Source organism: Stegastes partitus, unplaced genomic scaffold (genome assembly GCF_000690725.1).
Source record: "Stegastes partitus isolate 25-593 unplaced genomic scaffold, Stegastes_partitus-1.0.2 Scaffold244, whole genome shotgun sequence".
Classification (NCBI taxonomy): Eukaryota; Metazoa; Chordata; class Actinopteri; family Pomacentridae; genus Stegastes; species Stegastes partitus.
The window spans coordinates 463,742-482,083 of NW_007577975.1; the positions used below are offsets into that span (position 1 = coordinate 463,742).

The 18,342-nt window shown below is 44.7% G+C and overlaps 1 protein-coding gene across 2 annotated transcripts in view; it reads right to left on the reverse strand.

Moving 5' to 3' along the window:
• The window catches only part of ino80 (INO80 complex ATPase subunit), a 62,366-nt gene that overhangs the window by 24,704 nt on the left and 19,320 nt on the right, over window positions 1–18,342 (reverse strand). For both annotated transcript variants that reach the window (XM_008281774.1, XM_008281772.1), the window contains 3 exons: window positions 16,779–16,919; window positions 16,055–16,280; window positions 3,306–3,433 (listed from right to left, as the gene is read on the reverse strand). In XM_008281774.1, coding sequence (XP_008279996.1) covers window positions 3,306–3,433; window positions 16,055–16,280; window positions 16,779–16,919 — 495 coding nt within the window. The remainder of the gene's footprint in view (window positions 1–3,305; window positions 3,434–16,054; window positions 16,281–16,778; window positions 16,920–18,342) is intronic.

Consider the following 18,342-nt stretch of genomic DNA (forward strand, 5'->3'; position numbering starts at 1 on the left):
AACGTATAAGAGAGTGATCCGAATTGAATCCATGTCTTTTATTGACTAATGGGCCGGTGCATCCCGCTTCATGTTGGTTAATAATGACCAGGAGGAGCTGACAGGAAAGTTTAATTCCTTAATTCCTTGATAAAACGTCTTGACTCTCTGCCAGCGGTACCAGAAAGTCAGAGTGGGTATTCCCCTCCACGCTGTAATGGAAGCCGCAGACTCTCAGCGCAGTAAAGTGCCGTCTAAGCAGCCGCAGACACACAACTCAGGCAGGAGGGCAGTGACTTGGCGGTGCTGCTCCGCTATCGCCCGCTGCCAGAGAAAGCAAACAGTGTTATTTTTCTTCAGGCCACCCGGACCTCGGCGATCCATCACCCGACGGCGTGATGTCACCAGAAGAACCGGCAGCCGACCGGCGACGAAAACAATGATGCTAATGACAGAGATTAGCATCAGCCTCTCGTTTGCTCTTTCTCTTAAAGTCACATGTTGTGGAAATCAACTCCATCTGCAGAAATTATGCTCCCCCCCCCACCCCCGACCAGCGAGAAAGACAATACGGTGGAGGAAACCGAAGCCAGATTGGGAGAATGTATGATTTCATTTGCGGTTGTCTTTAGCCCATTAGCAGAGGAGATGCCGTCGCACCCTAAACCCCACTATTATATTATGAAGTCACTCGAAAACAATCGCACACAAGGCGCAGTAACACCGCCCCGCTGGAGCAGGAAATCATAGGTGACCGAGAAGAACATTCTCACCACTGCTGCTTTCCTACGGCCACAAACACAAGTCATTCCCACTGTTTTCCAGACACACAGGAAGACGGTCCTTAACCACCTGGGCCGGGTCCATCTGCCATCAAAAGATTTGGCCGTGGACGCGGCGCTGCACTGTGTGAAGGGGGAAGGAATTCCCAGTGACCTCATGTCACAGGCTTTTGGCTCCATAGTGATGTTTGCAACAAATATGGAGGCAACAATGGAGAGCAGCGCCGAGGCTGTCGACACGAGATCTCCGTCACAACTGCCCCGCGTTGTTTTCCAACAGAGGGTCCAGCAACGCAGGTTTTAACTTTAACTCTCAGAACCCCGTGAAGGTTCTGGGCGTTTGGTTGTTGCTGTCACATTCTTCTTTAATGTGGGCCTGCACCTCCATGGAAACAGCACAACCATGAACAGAAGGAGAGAGAACTTGTCCTCTGTGCAACACGACACAGATAGAATGCCACAGATCATTAAAGGAACAACTTTAATTAAATTTCTCTGAGTGTCCACTGGTGTCACCAACACTGAAAAAAATGGTGGCTCTACACACAACAGATATTTAACTGTTTATATTTTTACAAACTCTTTTCTTTCTTCTCTGTCTCTTCTCCGTAGACAGATGCTTCACCGTGCTGAATGTATCGGCCAACAGCTTGACAACTTGCTCCTCTCTGTATTGTTTTAAGGATAATGCAGTGTTTTGTACATTTAATGAACTAAAAACACAGAGCAGCGCTCCAAACAACACAGATGTGGGGAAATGTTTGAATGAGACATGTCGAATGAGGCGACGTATTAAACAAAAATCATAAGTTTAGATTTGGGTATTTTTATATGATTAGTTCACTTACTCCTGCAAATCCAACAACTCTTTATGTTTCTACAGCTCCTGGCTCTGACAAATGGTCTCATTTTGGTCATGTTTGAAACACCTTTTGGACCTGCAGCACATTGTAGGGTTCAGAGGGTTAAAGAACAACTTACAGGTTGAATTGTTTTGCAAAATTTATACCAAATATTTCTAGTAAATTACAATTTGAATTATAAATATGTGATTTAATATATTTTCTGAAATATGACCACAGAAATTTAGTCGTTAAAAGTCAGCATTTTGAGCAATACTGAAAAAACCTTTTTCCTCCAACATATCACGTCAGTCGACTGTAGAAACAGAAACCAGACACTGGAGTCGTCTCTGCCTCGGTGCTCTGCAGTAATTCAGATGCAGTGATTCAGAAAGTTGTTTGGTTTTTTGCTAAACAAGTTGCATTTTAGAAATATTCATACGTTTTGTAACTCCAGTGCTGCTTTAGTGTACAGATTAGATTTTGTGCAGGTGAAGGACCTTCCCTTCAACCTCTGTAACAGAAAACGTGGTCGTATGTGGTGCTCATTTCAGAGTATGTTCTCAGAAATACGATGAAGTTCTGGATGGAACGTCTACGTCGGGACTGCGTGGGAGTGACAGCAGGTTTGGGTCCTTCACCAGCAGCAGCTTCTGGTTCTGGTTGCTGCTGGTCACTTTAACACCCAGCGGGCTCTTAATAATAAACCTGTGGTCCTTCGTATGTATATCAATACACATTTCAAACCTCTTCGGTGCCAAACAGCTGCTAGGATCCATATTTCATATTGTTAAACTGCACCAAGCTCGGCTGCTCTGCACTTTGTCACCAAGCTATGTTTTTTTTTGAGGCAAGTAAAATGGACTCTAAATGTTTCTGTAGTTTACATATAGACCATGTTCAATAAAGATGTAGTTTCTGCTTCATTATCCAGGACACTAATACTCTGAGTCCAGCAGCCAACGGGTTGCTCTTTAACCCAAACAGCTCCTGACCTCCAACTAAGAAGCTTAAAAGCAAAGAAAATGCTTCTGATTTTGAGCAGCGACTTTTTAAAATTGAAACTAACCAGCTCTTGTGTTCATAAAATACAATTAAATAAATGATATGGTGATATATCTGCATTTATTCCCCAAGCAGCTCGAGGACTTCTTCCACCCACACAAGCGTAAGAAGACTGAGCTCAGTGCAGACGGAAACTACTTTAGTGTTAATCTTCCTTTATTTGTTCCATCCTTTTCCCCTCAATGACCTTTGTCTTCAATTTTATGCGTTCTTTCTCTTCTAACCCCGAGACCCTTGCCACTCCCACCTCCCCTTCTTCCCTCCACCTCCTCACTACTTCCAGTCATCTCTCCCATCTGGCTGCCTCCCCCTGCAGATGAGACCCCTCTAATTAGTCCTGACCTGTTAATTAGCCGTCTAATGAGCGCACTAACGAGGGACAGGCAGGCTGATTAGAGCGCCATACTTCGCCAGTGGAGGCCGACCAGTTGAACAGCTCTCCTGGAACAACGGGGACGCATGCAAATACATCGACAGATCCGAGTCATGTGCTGCGGTGCAGTTTCAACAGCTTGTTATCTGCACGCAGCATTAATGTGAAGGTAAGATTACTAATGAGCACAAGCATTTCATCAGGGGAACAAGGGAAAGAGATACGGTTAAACTATCTTGTGTACAGATACGAGAGTGTTTATACCTCGAGCAGGTCTATCATTCGCGTCATCTGGGAGTAGATGAGAACTCTGTGTCCCTGGGCCTTTAGCCGACTCAACAGGATGTCCAAAGTGTGGAGTTTGCCACTTTCCGTGATCAGGCTTTCCTTATCTGCAAAAGGAAAAGACAAAGAATTACAATCCAAACCACCTGGACGGCAGCAGACTGACATTTCCACGTTTATCCTGCACGTGCGGCACACAGTTTATAAAGGACTTCGTGGCGGCTGAGTCCAAATACGCAGGTTCCATAATATTTACTTTTATCTTGCGTAACGAATAGAGCAGCAGCGTTTAGGTCGATTCGCTCTCATTTGACTACATTCTCATCGGTCAGACAGTCGCCAGTGTTGCTTTAAAAACGTAGAAAAGCGCTGCATCGACATCCTGCCAGAATTCATCTGCTGCTTTTCTGCAGCAGAAGCCAGACGACCTGTAAACATTTCTTTACATCTCTGATCCAACCTGACGGAGGCTGACAGGTCAAAGTAGTCGTCGGCGTAGCTTCGTTTTGTTCCAAAAAGCCCAGTGTGAGTTTTTCATGCAGCAGCCCAACAACCAACACGGCAGATCGTCTGGAACAGTATCCTGGGGTCTAACCTTCATATTTAAATTTGTTGTGTAAATCTTATTTCTCTATTGGACGGTGCTTTTGCTCAGTGACAGTTGATTTAAATTCACTACGTATTTAAAACTTACCTAAACTTGACTCTTTCTTTATTTTTACTACCTCTGCTTTCTAGGTCTCCTGCATTTGCCTCATTGGTTGAAGCACTTTTTTAACCTTTTATACATTTTTTTAAAAGTTTAATATAAATTATTACTATCATTGTTGTTATCTGTTAGGCTAACATGTCTGTATTATATTCATCAACAGTTCCTGTGCTCAGATCACGAGTTGATTTAGTTCTGTTTTCAGAAATCAGATGAATATGTGCAGCTGTTCTGCGTCTCAGTATAAATAAACCACATCCCAATGATTTAATATGCTGCAAACACTCACTTTTCATATTGATTTATAACGTATTACGGCTAACAGGTACAATGAGAACTATTTAGCTAATCAACAAATAACATGCAGGTTATTTTCCCCTGAAACGTACTGACTGGTTGAGGAGAAGCTATAATTCCAGTCAGCCACAGAACAGAAAGGATCCAAGCTTGTGATTCCACACTTTGCTCTTGCTGCACATATTTAGAGCGTTTACACACGATTATAATAGAATACATCTGCTTTGGTGCAGCTCAGTGAAGTCAGATATTATTAAGTCTTCCTGAAGGAGTACGAGTCACTGATAAGACTCTGTATTCTCCTCCAGCCGAGTGGATCAGCTCGGGGATCAGTCCTCCTCAATCTGCCCCTGATCTGCCGATTTGTTTAAATAAAGCTCGTGCCCTTATTGACTGAACGGCTGATGAGCAGAGAGAGAGCGAGCAAGACGGAGAGAGAAACTGTGAGGGAAAGTGATTTACACTCCATTTCACACAATGGCACAAAAGACGAACAAATAGGCCCGGCAGTTGGTCTCGGTCACGTTGCTGCTGCTGCTGCTGTCGCCACATCAGGTGTCCGGCGGCCTTCAAACGACGGACCGGCCACAGCAATCTGGGGGCAATCTGACCCTGGGTCTGTTGTTGAAGTGGCTCCCTTCACGTCCAGCTGATGAGGAATTAACGTCATCTGGCACAATGGCAGATGAGAAAAGGGCCGGGGCTGGCATCGACCCGGTGACAGGCACACTATGGTGTTTGACCAAGAGGTCACGGCCCTGAGTGGGTAGAACCTGAGGGCAGGTCCAGGGTCAGGTGACGGGGTCGGGCCGGGGTTACAAGAGAGTCCCTGTGGGAGAGTCGGGCTTTGGCAGCGCTGCGCTCGAGTTGGACACTTGTTCCCAAGCCCTTTTGTGCACTGAAAACCTGGACTTATAAATATTTCCCAGTCCTATTTCCTTGCTTTGTCACTGCAATGTAACCAACCGCGTTAAAATCACGTTCCATTAATTCAAAACACACGGCCCCAGGGCTTCAACCGAGGCCGTGGTGACACATTCACATAACAACGTCCTGCCGCGTATTTGTAAAATACTCGCAAGGAATAAACACGTGCTCCGAAATCCACAAAACCAAAGGCCCGCAAAACCACATGGAACTTTCTGGACTCTTAAGCTCTATGCTAATGTGTTCTGAGGCTGAACCCTGACCTGTGACCCTCAGAATCGCCCCCTAAAAAAAAAGGTCAGGCCCTGTCGAGGTGTTAAAGAGGAACTAATAGAACAGATGAACACCTACGGGTCACGCTGGAGTGGTGTCAGCCTGTGAACCACGTTCAGTCCAGCTCGCACTCGGACCTCGCGCTCATGGGAAAGTGTTGACAGGATTGGATGTGAATCGACCCGGTTTCATTTATAAAGCCACGCATGAGTTGGCAGCGGGGTAAGTTTCTGAACTTTTCTGCCCTTACTGCACCTCTTGGCCTCTCAGATACTCAGAAAAGCGGCTCTTAACTGTTCCACAATGGAGGCTGGTGGGTGAGGGAGTTCATGTCTTTGCAGAGGCAGCTCTGAAATAGCCTCTTTTAATCAAATGCCCCTAATTTATTGACATTTAATGAGAAATCACAGTAAATATATGCTTTAAGTGACCTTTGGTTGCTCTTTGTGGTCATAATATTGTAGTATTTTGTATAGAGAGAGTTTGTTTTACAAGTTTTTATCCGTTTTCTTGCATTTTTGCACACGTCGGTCAACTCTGGTGGTTTTAAAACATGCCACATTGATGAAATCGATTTGAATTCACTAAATATATCTGTCTTTGATTTCACTCGTTTGCTTTTCTTCCAGACAGATGGCACGTTGAGCTTTTCGCTTGCCACAGAAGAGAAGTACCGGCATGACTAATTCTGTTAACGATAGCTAAATAAAAAGCCAAGACCAGACATTGCAAGGAGTTATTTGCCTTACTTACTGTGGTAAGGCAAAAAAAAAAGGGCTGTGAAAAAGGTTCATTACAGATAAGGTACATTCGTTGGACGATCTCCAGAGTTAATTCAATACAGAGGAAAGTACTACATCAAGAGCCTTCCTGGATTAATCTGTTATTTTTGGCACCGGAAGGAACAAAGTACCTGTGAACTCACCCGACCTCATGAAGGCTGCTAGGTTTAACCTATTTAATGTTAACTAAACCTTTACTCAGAGAGTTTGCATCAAACTTACTGATGCCAAAGCTGGTGTGGCTGAATTTTGCCCAAAGCGACGGACAAAAAGTCTGGCGTAAACTTTGCAAACAGCTCAACAACCAACACGGCAGAGCACCTAAAAACAGCAGCTAGCTTGTCTGTGTTTTATTCCACAACAGGTCTTCTGCTGGATCACTGGTTGATATATTTCTTCTCATTTCAGTATAAAAAAATCAGGTTCACGTGATGGAAAATGCAGAAAAACAGTTGCTTTCAACGTTGATTTAGATTTCATCAAAGCTAATAAGGCTAGCAGGTGGAGTGCACCAGTTTTTCTTTGATTACAACCCTCAAATACAACAGAGACAGACAACAAACTAAATCAGAGCCAAGTTAAAGCTAGATGTATTGTAATGTAAGCAGGGAAAGACGCTGCATCCTGCCATCGAAGGCCTGCAATTGAGCCTGGCGTCTTGTAAGTGAGAAGTAAAAGGCGGACAGAGAGAGATTAGACATGCAGAGAAAGGGAAAAGCAGCAGACGGAGAGGGAGAGCGAAGGGGGTCTGTGGTGGCTCCAGCTACACTGAGCCGATATTAGCTCGGCGGTGGCGGCGGTGATGTTGTGGTTCAGATCAGACGGGGGCCTCCTCACCGCAGGTGCCAGTCTAACCAGGGCCGCTGCTCAGTCAAGGGCACCGAGGAGCTCCGCGGGCCGCGCTGCCAGCCGCCACTTGGCAAACACGCAAACGCTCATATAATAATAACGCTGCTCAGCCCCTGCCATTGATCTGTTTCTGTTTAGCAGATTATACTTAAGCCTCCAGACTCCGATGTCATGCTTAAAGATGGGTTAAAGGCCCGATCGGAGGATTTTTGTGGCCAAACAGGACTAAACACTGCATGTATTTAAACTAATTCTTCAAGGGCATAAACTGTCAATCTGAAAATCCCATATTAAGCAGTTGGATGTTATTATTTTAGCGCGTAGAGACGTGTCAGTCAGGCTAATCCCTTTGTTTATGCCAGGATTATGTAGGAGACCTTTAATAGGGAAGCTGCTCTGCTCCTTAAGAAAGCAGCCTTCTGGGGGTTGGAACACACCACTGATATCTCTGACATCCTGATCTTTGTCTGCCTGCATCATCTGACAACTAACATGCTCAGGAGAATGATCAGTGCAAAATGATATGCAAAAATAATTAAAGGACAGGGATTGAAAACAACATTCCCACCCCTGCAACCCTCCTAAAGCCCAGCGATGTGGCTTAGAGAGAGAGAGAGAGAGAGAGAGAGAGAGAGAGAGGTGGCCGGGTTCAAAACATTTAGTCCTGCATACATAAAATCCCACTTTCTAAATATTGCTGCCATACTCTACAAAAGGGAAGCCAAGAAATTGAGTAATTGCGATTTTGGAGGGCTTTGGTGGTCTGTCCCATTCCAGTGTAACACTCATGGCTCGTATTATAAGCTACATGCGGCGGCAGTGAAATGCGTAATGACTGCTCGAAAGTGTGAGCAAACTGGATGCAGCATTTAACGTGAGTTATGGAGGGCTTAGAGCGGTAAAAATGAAAATACATGCAACGAATCTAATGTACTGGCATTCAGAATTCACTACACATTAGTTCACATTGGTTTTGTTACGAGAAACTACTTAGACTTGTCTGGAGGTCACGTCTTCATTGTTTTACATTCCAATTCAGAAAACGAATCATTTCTCAGTAGTGATTCCTAATTATGCAAACACTGTCTGCCAATATTTAATTCTTGATGTAGATAAGCATTGAAATGTCTGTATAGAGGTCACCACTGTCTCCGTGTACTCACGAGTCTAGAACTTAAGTGGGTTCAGCTCATTTTCAAATGTGTTAATTTGAACAGTCCCATTTTAAAGAGCTTCTGCTCCCCTGCAGGTCCTCATATCCCCTCAGATCGATGCACAATCCTTCTTCTTATCTCTAGAATTTCCTTTAAGTATTACGATATTATCAAACCATAAAAGGCTCAAGAGGCACCTTACGTCCGTTGACTTCTCTCCTGCTCTCTGTGCTCATAAATACTGTGTTTTAATACATCTCAATTCCCAATAAAAATACTTCTATTCACATTTTTTTCTCTGTTCCTGCTGTCAGACAGCAACACAGCTTATTAAGACTAACATGTTAACCAGCAGTCACTTCCAAGCTGTTTCAAGAATTAAAAGTTATGACAAAAATTAGAGAACAGCTACATAATAAGGAGATAATTAGCTGCTCTACCTGCTAATGATTAAATAACCACCATGTCCATGCTGCACTTCAACACACAAACCAAACTTTTCAACGACGTTGAGGGATTCAACAGAAACTTGGATTTCTTTTGGAGTTGCACTACATGACTTATAATAGGCTCTTTCTGATGTATTTGTTTTCATGTTGGAGTTTCCAGATTAACTCTACAGTTTTGCACAAACCTTTGTTTTAATTTGTGCTGCGATATACAGTAGTATACGGTTTATTCAGACAAAATGAACCTAAATCAAATGATCAGTTTGTTTTTTGGAGAAAAGTGAATTGTTCAGATTAACTGACTAAACTAGCCGACACATACAACCGGAAATCAAACTGCTTCAGTGGCTCTTAATGCTGATGTAAACACTGTATTATCTGGTCTTTCTAAATGACTTTTCTTTCTGTGGGTGAGCGGTTTGTGTCTGCGTTTGTCGTGTGTGTTACACAACGATGTTTGCATGTGTTTTGCATTTGTGTTTCTAGGATCTTCTGGAAAATGCTACATGTCATCCATTCAAGAAATCAAATCACATGTCATCACGCAGCTGACGGCAAAACAAAATCTCACGTTGTCCAAAAGCAAAATGAAAATGATTTGGAGTCAAACTTAAAACGTGGCTGAAAATGCACTGAGATGGACAGTGTGAGATGGTGAGGATGAGGCCTGCGCTCAGACCACACCCCACAACACGAGCAAATCCCATGTGGTGTCACACCACTCTGCCGTTGCTATGGATACACATATCAAGCTTCACCACCTGCCCTGCCCCCCTTTCACAGCATCCCCTCCACCCGCCTCAATCCCATCCAGTCTAGTAGTGGTGCTCGCCCAGCCAGCCCTCCCCGTCTCCTCCATCCTCACCGCCTGCTGGCAGATTAAGCTACACTCCCCCTTTCTACCGCTGCAGCCTCTCCCTCCTCCTCCACCATCACCACCACCACAAACTCTCCCTCCCACTCCCCCGTGCACACCCTCCTCCCTTCCTCCCCCTACTGTCTGTCCCCCGACGTTGTAATCCAATCCCTGTAGGGCCAGAGCCAGGGGCCTGACATGGTCCTGACCCAATTAGAGGCCTGCTGCCAGCTAATTAACCCCGGCCCAGCCCTGGTGCCTGGCGCCTGATACTCCCAAACCAACTACGCTGCTAATTTCATTAATACGCCGCTACGATCTTCTGTCCTGTCCTGTCCCCTTCCCCTCTGCTGCTGCTGCTGCTGCCAAAGCCGAGCGCTGAGCTGCCCTCAACAGGGAGGCAGCTGCGACTAAAGAAGGAGGAGATGACCAAGAGCTGGTAAAGGAAGATGGATGGATGGTTATGTGAGAAAGAGAGACAGATGGGGGGGCCACAGACCAGGTCGAATCAGCGATCGAACCGAGCACCAGCCCCTCACTGTACAATGATACATTACACTGTGCAATCAATAAGTCAATGGGCAACACTTGTTCCGCACTGCTGACGATGGAAATATTAGCCCGACACTACTTTGCTGCTTCTGCACGTATCGACAAAATCGGACTCAAACTTAATTTTCTCACAAGCGACAGCATCGGGATAGCTAAGAGCCAGATGCCAGTGGGAGGATTTAGAGGCTGGGAGTGAAGCGACGGACAGATAACGGGAGAATTTCACTTCTCGTTGGAGCTCTGTGAAGTTTTACAGATGCTTCCCCAAAATCTGACTGCGTGTGTAGAAACTGTATCTCCACTCTGGAGCTCTGGACAGGAGCCAAATCAAAGAACACGCATTCCCATAAGCCAAAAAAAAAGAAAAAGTGACAGAAATTGAGTGATGGACTGCAGTGATGTGTATACATATGTATATATAGAACGTGTTTGCACATACTTCACTGTCAGGCCTCAAACATGCAACGAGAACAGTTCTCTTGGTTCTCGAGGAGTCGGTAAGCAGGGGAAGAGACAGACAGTCTGATGAGGACTCTGAGTTTCGCTGGGGAACCTCACCACACCACAGCAGCCCACTGTGAACTCTGTCATTAAGATAGATTACTGCTAGTTACCCTTGGCCAGCACTGACTGGAGACACACCACAGATGAAAGCTAGCTGGATAAGGACAGAGCAAGCTAGATATTACTTGGCCTCCGTGCTCTAAGATCTCATCACGGCAAAATAATGTGGCTAATGTCTCCCCCTTCAGTCTGCTTGTAGTTTCTTAAGTGAATTCCTTCTTTCCTTCTTGTGGACACATTAATAGCCATAAATTGGTCGAGGAAATCTCGATCCCTTTACACACTTGGCTGGCTGTTTTGTTTTGTTTTTCTTTGCTGGCAAAAAAAAAAAAAGAGAGAGAAGCTGAATTCCGCAGACGGTCAGCGGTGCCAGTTTAATGCAGATCGAGCGGGCCAGAGTCAGACGGTGGTGTGGTGAGGCTGGCCGTCTGTGTTGTTTTGTGCCTGTCTATCAGAGGGCCAGGGAAGCTTCCTGCCATTTTGCTGGAGAGCAGAGTTTCTTTGAAGGGACAGGAAGGCAGAGCTGCATTTCCCACAGCCTAATGTGAGCTGCTGGGCCACAACCAACTCACCTCCCTCTCGTATCATATCTCAGCGATAGGCAGACACGCACATGCTTTCAAATGCATCATTACAGACCACATATTCGCCTTTGTCGGCTGAAAAACAGTTTTCTGTTGATGTAAAAGGTCTGCAAAGCTTAAAGTTCACCCTGTAGACTTTCCTCACTACTGAAAACTCATTACCTGCCTGAAACGTCTTGTTTTCTTTCATAAATTATCTACAGCTGCATGTGGCACATTTGCATAATAACTGTTCAGCAGCGAGTTTGGCCTTCAAAGAATGAGCAGCTTTAGTAAATTGTCCAAAAAAACCAAGGTCTTTGCACTAGATTCTGTAAAAAACTAAAAATTCTGCTTCCCATGATGCAACTGTGAAGCCATGATTGACTCAGCCATGACCAACAGTCACATGACAGAAATTCAGAGAGTTTTCAGGTGTGCTACAGCTTCTGAGTAGCTTCATTTAGGGCTTTGTCTCTTAACCTGCTGGTATCCTCATAGATCTGGAGTTATGGTTTGTAATCAACGTTACTTTGCTTTAGTCGGGACAACTGACCAATCAGGAGGGCCTTAACCCTCCGAACCTCAAAAAACCTGCCAACCAGCTTGAAAAGCATGTTGTTCTTATTTAAATCACCAAAACGCCACCATTTATCACAGCCAGAAACTGTAAAAACACACAAAATATGTATGGATTTTCACATTTCCCACAGTCCTTGAACCAGTCGTGTGTCATGTACGGTTCCACCAGTAAAAAAAAAAAAAAACAACCAAATCTAAGCATTAAAGTGTAACATTTCATCAAAGTTACTTGACTCTACATGTCTCATTTAGGTAAATTGCAAAAAAAAAAAAAAAAAAAGGTGCTTGCTCCAGATTCTGCAAAAAAAAAAATTTATAAAAATAAAAATTCTGCGCTCCGTTGTGTAACTGTGAAGCCACGATTGGCTGAGCTCTGACAAACAGTCACGTGACAAAAATTCAGAGAAATTCAAAGCTTAAATTTATGTTATTTCATCAAATTGTTTACACCAGATCCTGTAAATAACAATAAATTCTGTAGTCTTTGGTGCAGCTGAGAAGCTGTTTCTGATTCTGCTGTGACCAACAGTCTTGTGGCAAAAAATCAGTGTTTAAATGTCTGTAAAAATGTAAATAGTTAATAATATTTATTTTATGTGCAGCTACCATTTCCCCCAGTACTGGTAACACTTGTGGGAAATTGGAAAATGTTTTGTAAAACAAGTCAAGAAATTCAACTTTGATATTCTTTTATATGATCTAAGGCTTTATAACCGTATCACACTGCACAAAAGGCATTTTTAAGCTCTCTACTTCCAGCCACGGCTCTTTCTATAAAGCTGCAGGACTTTATACTGCAGTGAAAATGAGCCCACAGTGAGTAAAATATGTGACAGGAACAAAACGCACCCAGAAACCGCTCGGGGTTCACAGGGTTAAAGCTAAATTTGAGCATTTCAGACAGACGGGAAGGAAGAGATGCTGCAGCAATGTACAGAATGTGAAAAATAATATGCTGCTTGAACATAGAAGCATGTAAACATATTCTAGCAGAGCCCAAAAATACAATTATGAACCTGTAAAAGTGCATAGTATGGGCTCTTTAAAAAAAAAAAAAGGCTGCCCGACACAGACACACCTAAAGCAGCTCTTTAAATTGCCCTTCCCACACATCCTCTCCTCCACAGCAGTGACAGTCGCTTCCCAGCTCACAGTAAAGCTAGAAAAAGACCTAAGAGTCGGTGCCACAGTGAGAAGCCCGTCATTTTGTGGCCTGGTTCCTTCTAATTACTGTAAGTGAGACAGGGGGCCACACAGACGGCGAGGAAAGTGATTCCTGTGTCACGCTGGAATGTTCTGCGAGCAATCCTACAGCGTGCAACTTCAAAACTATCTCTTCTGACTTTAAATTTGTCTCCGCTTTAAATATAAAGCGAGTCGGTTTGTTGCTGTGCGTAAAGTTGGGGGGGAAAGCAAAACAGAGGGGACCACAGGAGCCCAGGACCAGAATGTCTGTGTAATTACAGTCCAAGCATCGTCTCCTGTCGCGTCCCGGTGGCTGCTCGGGTTCAGTTCTTAGCTCGTGATGCTCTGCTCGCTGTCTCGGTCGATGGCGGTGCAGCAGCATCGCGTCGGCATTACCAATAAGAATCTACTGCAGAGAATTCATTCAACATCTTTCCTTGGGGGGAATTCTGCCATCACAATAACCCAAAAGCCTCAATTGTTTTTTCCTCCTCTATGGCCTGATTCCTAATAAGTCCTCTGATTAGATTCCTCTCTCGATATCAGCGGGCAGCCGTACTCACGCCATGGCGCTCAAAACAAACAGTTATTCAGCTCTGCCATTTGTTCTAAAGGTGTGGGGCTGGGAATGCAGAGGAGAGGGAGGCTGGGAAACTTCAGCTGGGCTACTGTACATATCTGAGCCTTGATGTGGCAACAATGCGTTCAGTGGAGGACGGGTGCCGCAGTGTTGGGTCACTTCCTTCCTACTGAGGCTGAGAACGAAGTGGGAGACCAGACGGGCTGAGAGGCCGCGGCCAGATACTGATTCCAGATCAGCAACTCGGTCCTGTGCGTTAGCGAGACGGGGCCGAGGCGAAGCTTGTCCTCGGCCTGTGTTTGAGGAAAGGCAACGCCGCCGAGCGTGGGAGAGGGATACCTCGGGCCCCGTGTGAGCGCCGCACAGCTCCCTGAATGGGCTCGATGGTACACAAACAACACACAAGTACACACTGGCTCGCACACAGACAGACCATCTATTAGTGTTACCTAACTGAGCACTTGAACAATGACCAGTAGCTAAACTTCCTCGCTTTGTCTGCCCGCGTATAACTTCACAAGAGCTCTCAGACTGTTCTCACACAGACACACAAATACTTGTTTTGTTTCTCACTTTTGCACACTAACGCTCTCACAAGCACATGTGCACACAGATGGGTAAAAGTAAAAAATATCGAGCGTTATAATACTCCAGTAACATTTTTGTTTCAGTAAATGAAGTAACAGTGAATGCACAACAATGTCATGCAAAAGTGTATTAAATCTCTGGACTGCAAAGGAGTTTCTGGGTATTTTTTTGTGTGGAAACAGCACAACCGGGGCTGGATGGAGAGAGAAATCTCCAATATCTTCTGTGCAATATTGAACAGTTATGAATCAATACGTAACAGTTTGAATTTGCCTACAAGTATTAACAATATTGAAAAGATTGCGGCTCTGCATGCGACAGATAATTGCATTTTTACAACTTTTACAAACTCAGTGTTTCCCACTCTACTCTGCAAATCAACTCAAAAAAGATGTTTCACAATGCTGATTGTATCGTCCAACAGCTTGCTCTTCTGTACACTGTTTCTGAGCCGTGCAGCATTAATTTTATTAATCCAGTACGCTTTAGTTTCCTCTCTCTTGTAGTTTTCTGTCTGCAGTGTAGAAACACTGCCTGCAGTTCACCTGAAAACTCAGCTGATGAGCACAGATTTTTTTTGTTTGTTTTTGTGCAGAGCCTCGACCAAACCATGTACTTTAGACCAACTGTTGCGTGAGACGTAAAATAACATCATTTTGATGAAATATCAGGCTCAGATTTGCTTGTTTTTTCTTGTCTCACATGATTAGTTCAAGAACACTTGGAAATTTGCATAATAGATATAAACAACAACATGCCTTTTAAACCCTCCGGCATGTTCTGGGGTTCAGAAAGGTCAAACTGAAACAGTCAAAGCCACTGCGGGCTTCACACACGTGTATAAAAGGACCCACGCGTCCGTTTTCTATGCCGCGTACCTCACAAAACAAAAAGCGAGCAGTCATCACAACCCGTGACACAGACAGTTTATCAGAGCTGGAAGGGTCGAGCAGGTCAGTGAGAACGGACGCGTCGTCTGTAAAAACCTAACGGCCTCCGTAACCCTGGACATCCATCAGCCATCTGAACCCTGCCAGCCAATCGCCTTCCGCTCTGTTCCAGCGAACCCTCGTCTGATAAAGCTCTGCTAAACCCACGATCGCACACGGTCCTGTATTCACACCTCAATGGAAATCACCGGTACACGTTTCTGTGAGCAAGCCTCTGCAGGAACGCTTCATCTCAAAGGCCCGGTTAGACTGTGAAGGTTTAGTAACAAGGGACCGAAAAAACAAACAAAAAAAACAACCAGCAGGCCTCTCTGAACTTGTGATCCAACCTTTTGGCAAAACTTGAATTTTTCAGCGTGTAGGTTGGCGCTCGGAGGAAGTTGCTGTTTCCCGTAGTGAAGAGGTTTTTGAAAATCATACCACATAGATAGTGCAAGGGGAGGAGAAAGCTGCATGAATGGCCAGTGGCGGGATTATAACTGCAGTCTGATGCCTGATGCTGGCAAAATAAGAGCCGACAGCGAGCAAGACCCCAAAGTGGAGGCCCAGTAGTTTTATTTAGGGTAATATTTATGACATGTTTCTGTGTGAGAGAGCCGTGCACACATCACGTTAAAGACATCAATAGGAGACTAGCCTATTTTTATGTTTGCAGAGCGGATCTGTGCACTGCTCTCACACCATGTGTCGCCACTTTTATTGATTATATCAGAAAAATAGTAAAGTTCCAGAAACAGTCTGCTTGTGTTAGATGTCCAGTGTAGCTGCCGTGATACGTTACGGCAAAGCTGCACACCTGACAGCTCAAAGTACAGCAACCACGCTCCACAGAGCAACAACAGCAACATAAGACAGAGACAGCCCTTACCAGGAATCCGTATGAAGGACCATCCGTGGCGAGGGTAAAGGGCCATCACTCCCCCGGGGGATTGTGGGTAAAAGGAATTAGCCCTCGCACGCCAATCTGAGGCGAGTTCAGGGGAGCCGTAGAGAAAACACTGCTTGAAGATGGCGCCCCCGCCGCCGCGCGTCACCCGCCACTCGTACTCGGCGCTGCGGTCGGCACAATAACGCTCCATGGGAACTGCCGTCACCTAGGAAACCAAAGACAACATTGTGAGGATGGAGAGACAGAATATTTTACCCGAAACGAGAGCTGCTAAAAATACAGCCGTTGATAAGTTTACGACAGAGATGCTGTGGATGGAGGGAAGTCGCTGCACGCAGGCTGGTTTCACTGAATCAGCAGCTTCTGCATGTGTGTTTGTGTTTGTGCGTGGAAGTGGGGGGGCGAGAGGAAGAGCTGGCCAACAACCTGAGCGAGGAGCCTTTTTTTTTTTTAGAGGCTCTGTTTGTTTTAGGTGCAGCTGGAAGTCACCGTGGTCACCCCCACACCCCAACCACACACAGTCACACTCGCACATTTCACACATCACAGCTTCTCATTGTTCCCACAAAAGGCAGCGTTCGCTTCCCTCTTCCCTCTTCCCACTTCCACGACCACCCAAACGCCCGCCTGTCTTCGCTGTCCACACAAACACACAGAGGGCCTGCAGCAGCGTCCTCCCTCGGGCCAGCCGTTGTTCTCGTACCTTGGGCGTGGCGGCGAGCAGGAACTTGGGTGGCAGTGTGGGCTGGCAGGGCCGGAGCGTGGAGGTGGAAGAGTTTCTGCTGTGGATCCTCACGTCTGTGTGTCCCAGCATGCCGGGCCTGGAGGCTGTGAACACCAAATCCTAAAAAAACCAGGCACAAAATCAGCACTGATTAAGGTCCAAACTGCACAAATAGTGAGTGTTAAAAGGTTTTAAAAAGCAGCAATTACCAAAAACATCGTCAGAGTCACTCCTGAACTCATGACCCTTTCGAATTGCGGAGATGAATGGAAACATAACCCACAAATTATAGGTAAAAACAGCAAAAATTGGCGACTCTGAGCAGAAGTAAACAAATTGGAACACACAGAGGTTACCGAGTGCGTTGCTCTCTAACACTATGTTAAGTTTCACTGGCTATACTCCTAAAAAATTACGTAACCTTTCAGCCCAATGCTTAAAATATTACGTTAAATGTATGATTACTGCAGCTTATACTCTTTGAAATGCAGATGTGACAGGATGAACGGGTTGCCTCATCGTGTAATCTTACATCTGGGCAAGACGTGGTGTGAAGCAAATGCATACATTTTTAGCAGAGCTCGCTGCTGAGGAGATAATGATAAATAATTTAAGTATAATGCAATAGTAGGTTTAAAAAAAAAAACAACATGGTGATGTGTGTGTGTTATTGTGTGTGTGGCCAGTGTGTGTCACATTGTGGGTACACAGTGCCACCTAATGGCAGACTGTCAGTCCGCCACAGATGAAAAAATATGAATTTCTGCTCTTCACTGAAAGGCCAAAATTGGTATTCTTGGCGCCAAACCCAGATAAGTTATTAGCATTTTGTAAAGTGAAGCCGTAAAAGTTTCCATCACTCCGGACAAACAGGACGGGTGTTAGTATTCTCTGTGAGTGGAAAATAAATTCAAGTTTTCAATCAACGTGTCATTAGCAAACTGTTATTCTGTGTCAGACAAATGTGTTGACAAATGCAAAAAGGTGGTATCTGCATATTAACATTGGAGTGGCGCACTGTGTGGGAGCTCAGAGCGGCCGCTTGGCTTTCAGACGTACGGAGGAAAGAGCAGAGAGCAAGACTTGCAAAACAGAAACACACAAAAACAGACACATGAGAGGTGAATGCACATACAGGACATGCTCTACATCATCCATATAAACACAAACACAGCATACATTAGCTGTATAAAGGGTTCTCCTGGATTGAATGGGCCTTTGGAGGTGACTTTGCTTGATTCATACACAATAAGCACAATGACTTTACCTTACTTTCCATGAATCAGTGGATTTTCCTGTTATTTCTGACTGTTTGATAAACAAAAATGTTCATTATCTTGAGTAAATGAAACCTCAATTTAACAAAAAAGACCAATAACTTGTGATATTTCGTCATAATTACTGTGTTCAATCAAAATACTGCCAAAATAAATAGTTTCTATCGTGAAGATTTTTGTAAAAAACTAAAAATTCTGCGTTTCTTAGGTCAACTGAAAAGCGACGGCTGTTGGGGAAGCCAACAGTCACATGACAAAAATTCAAG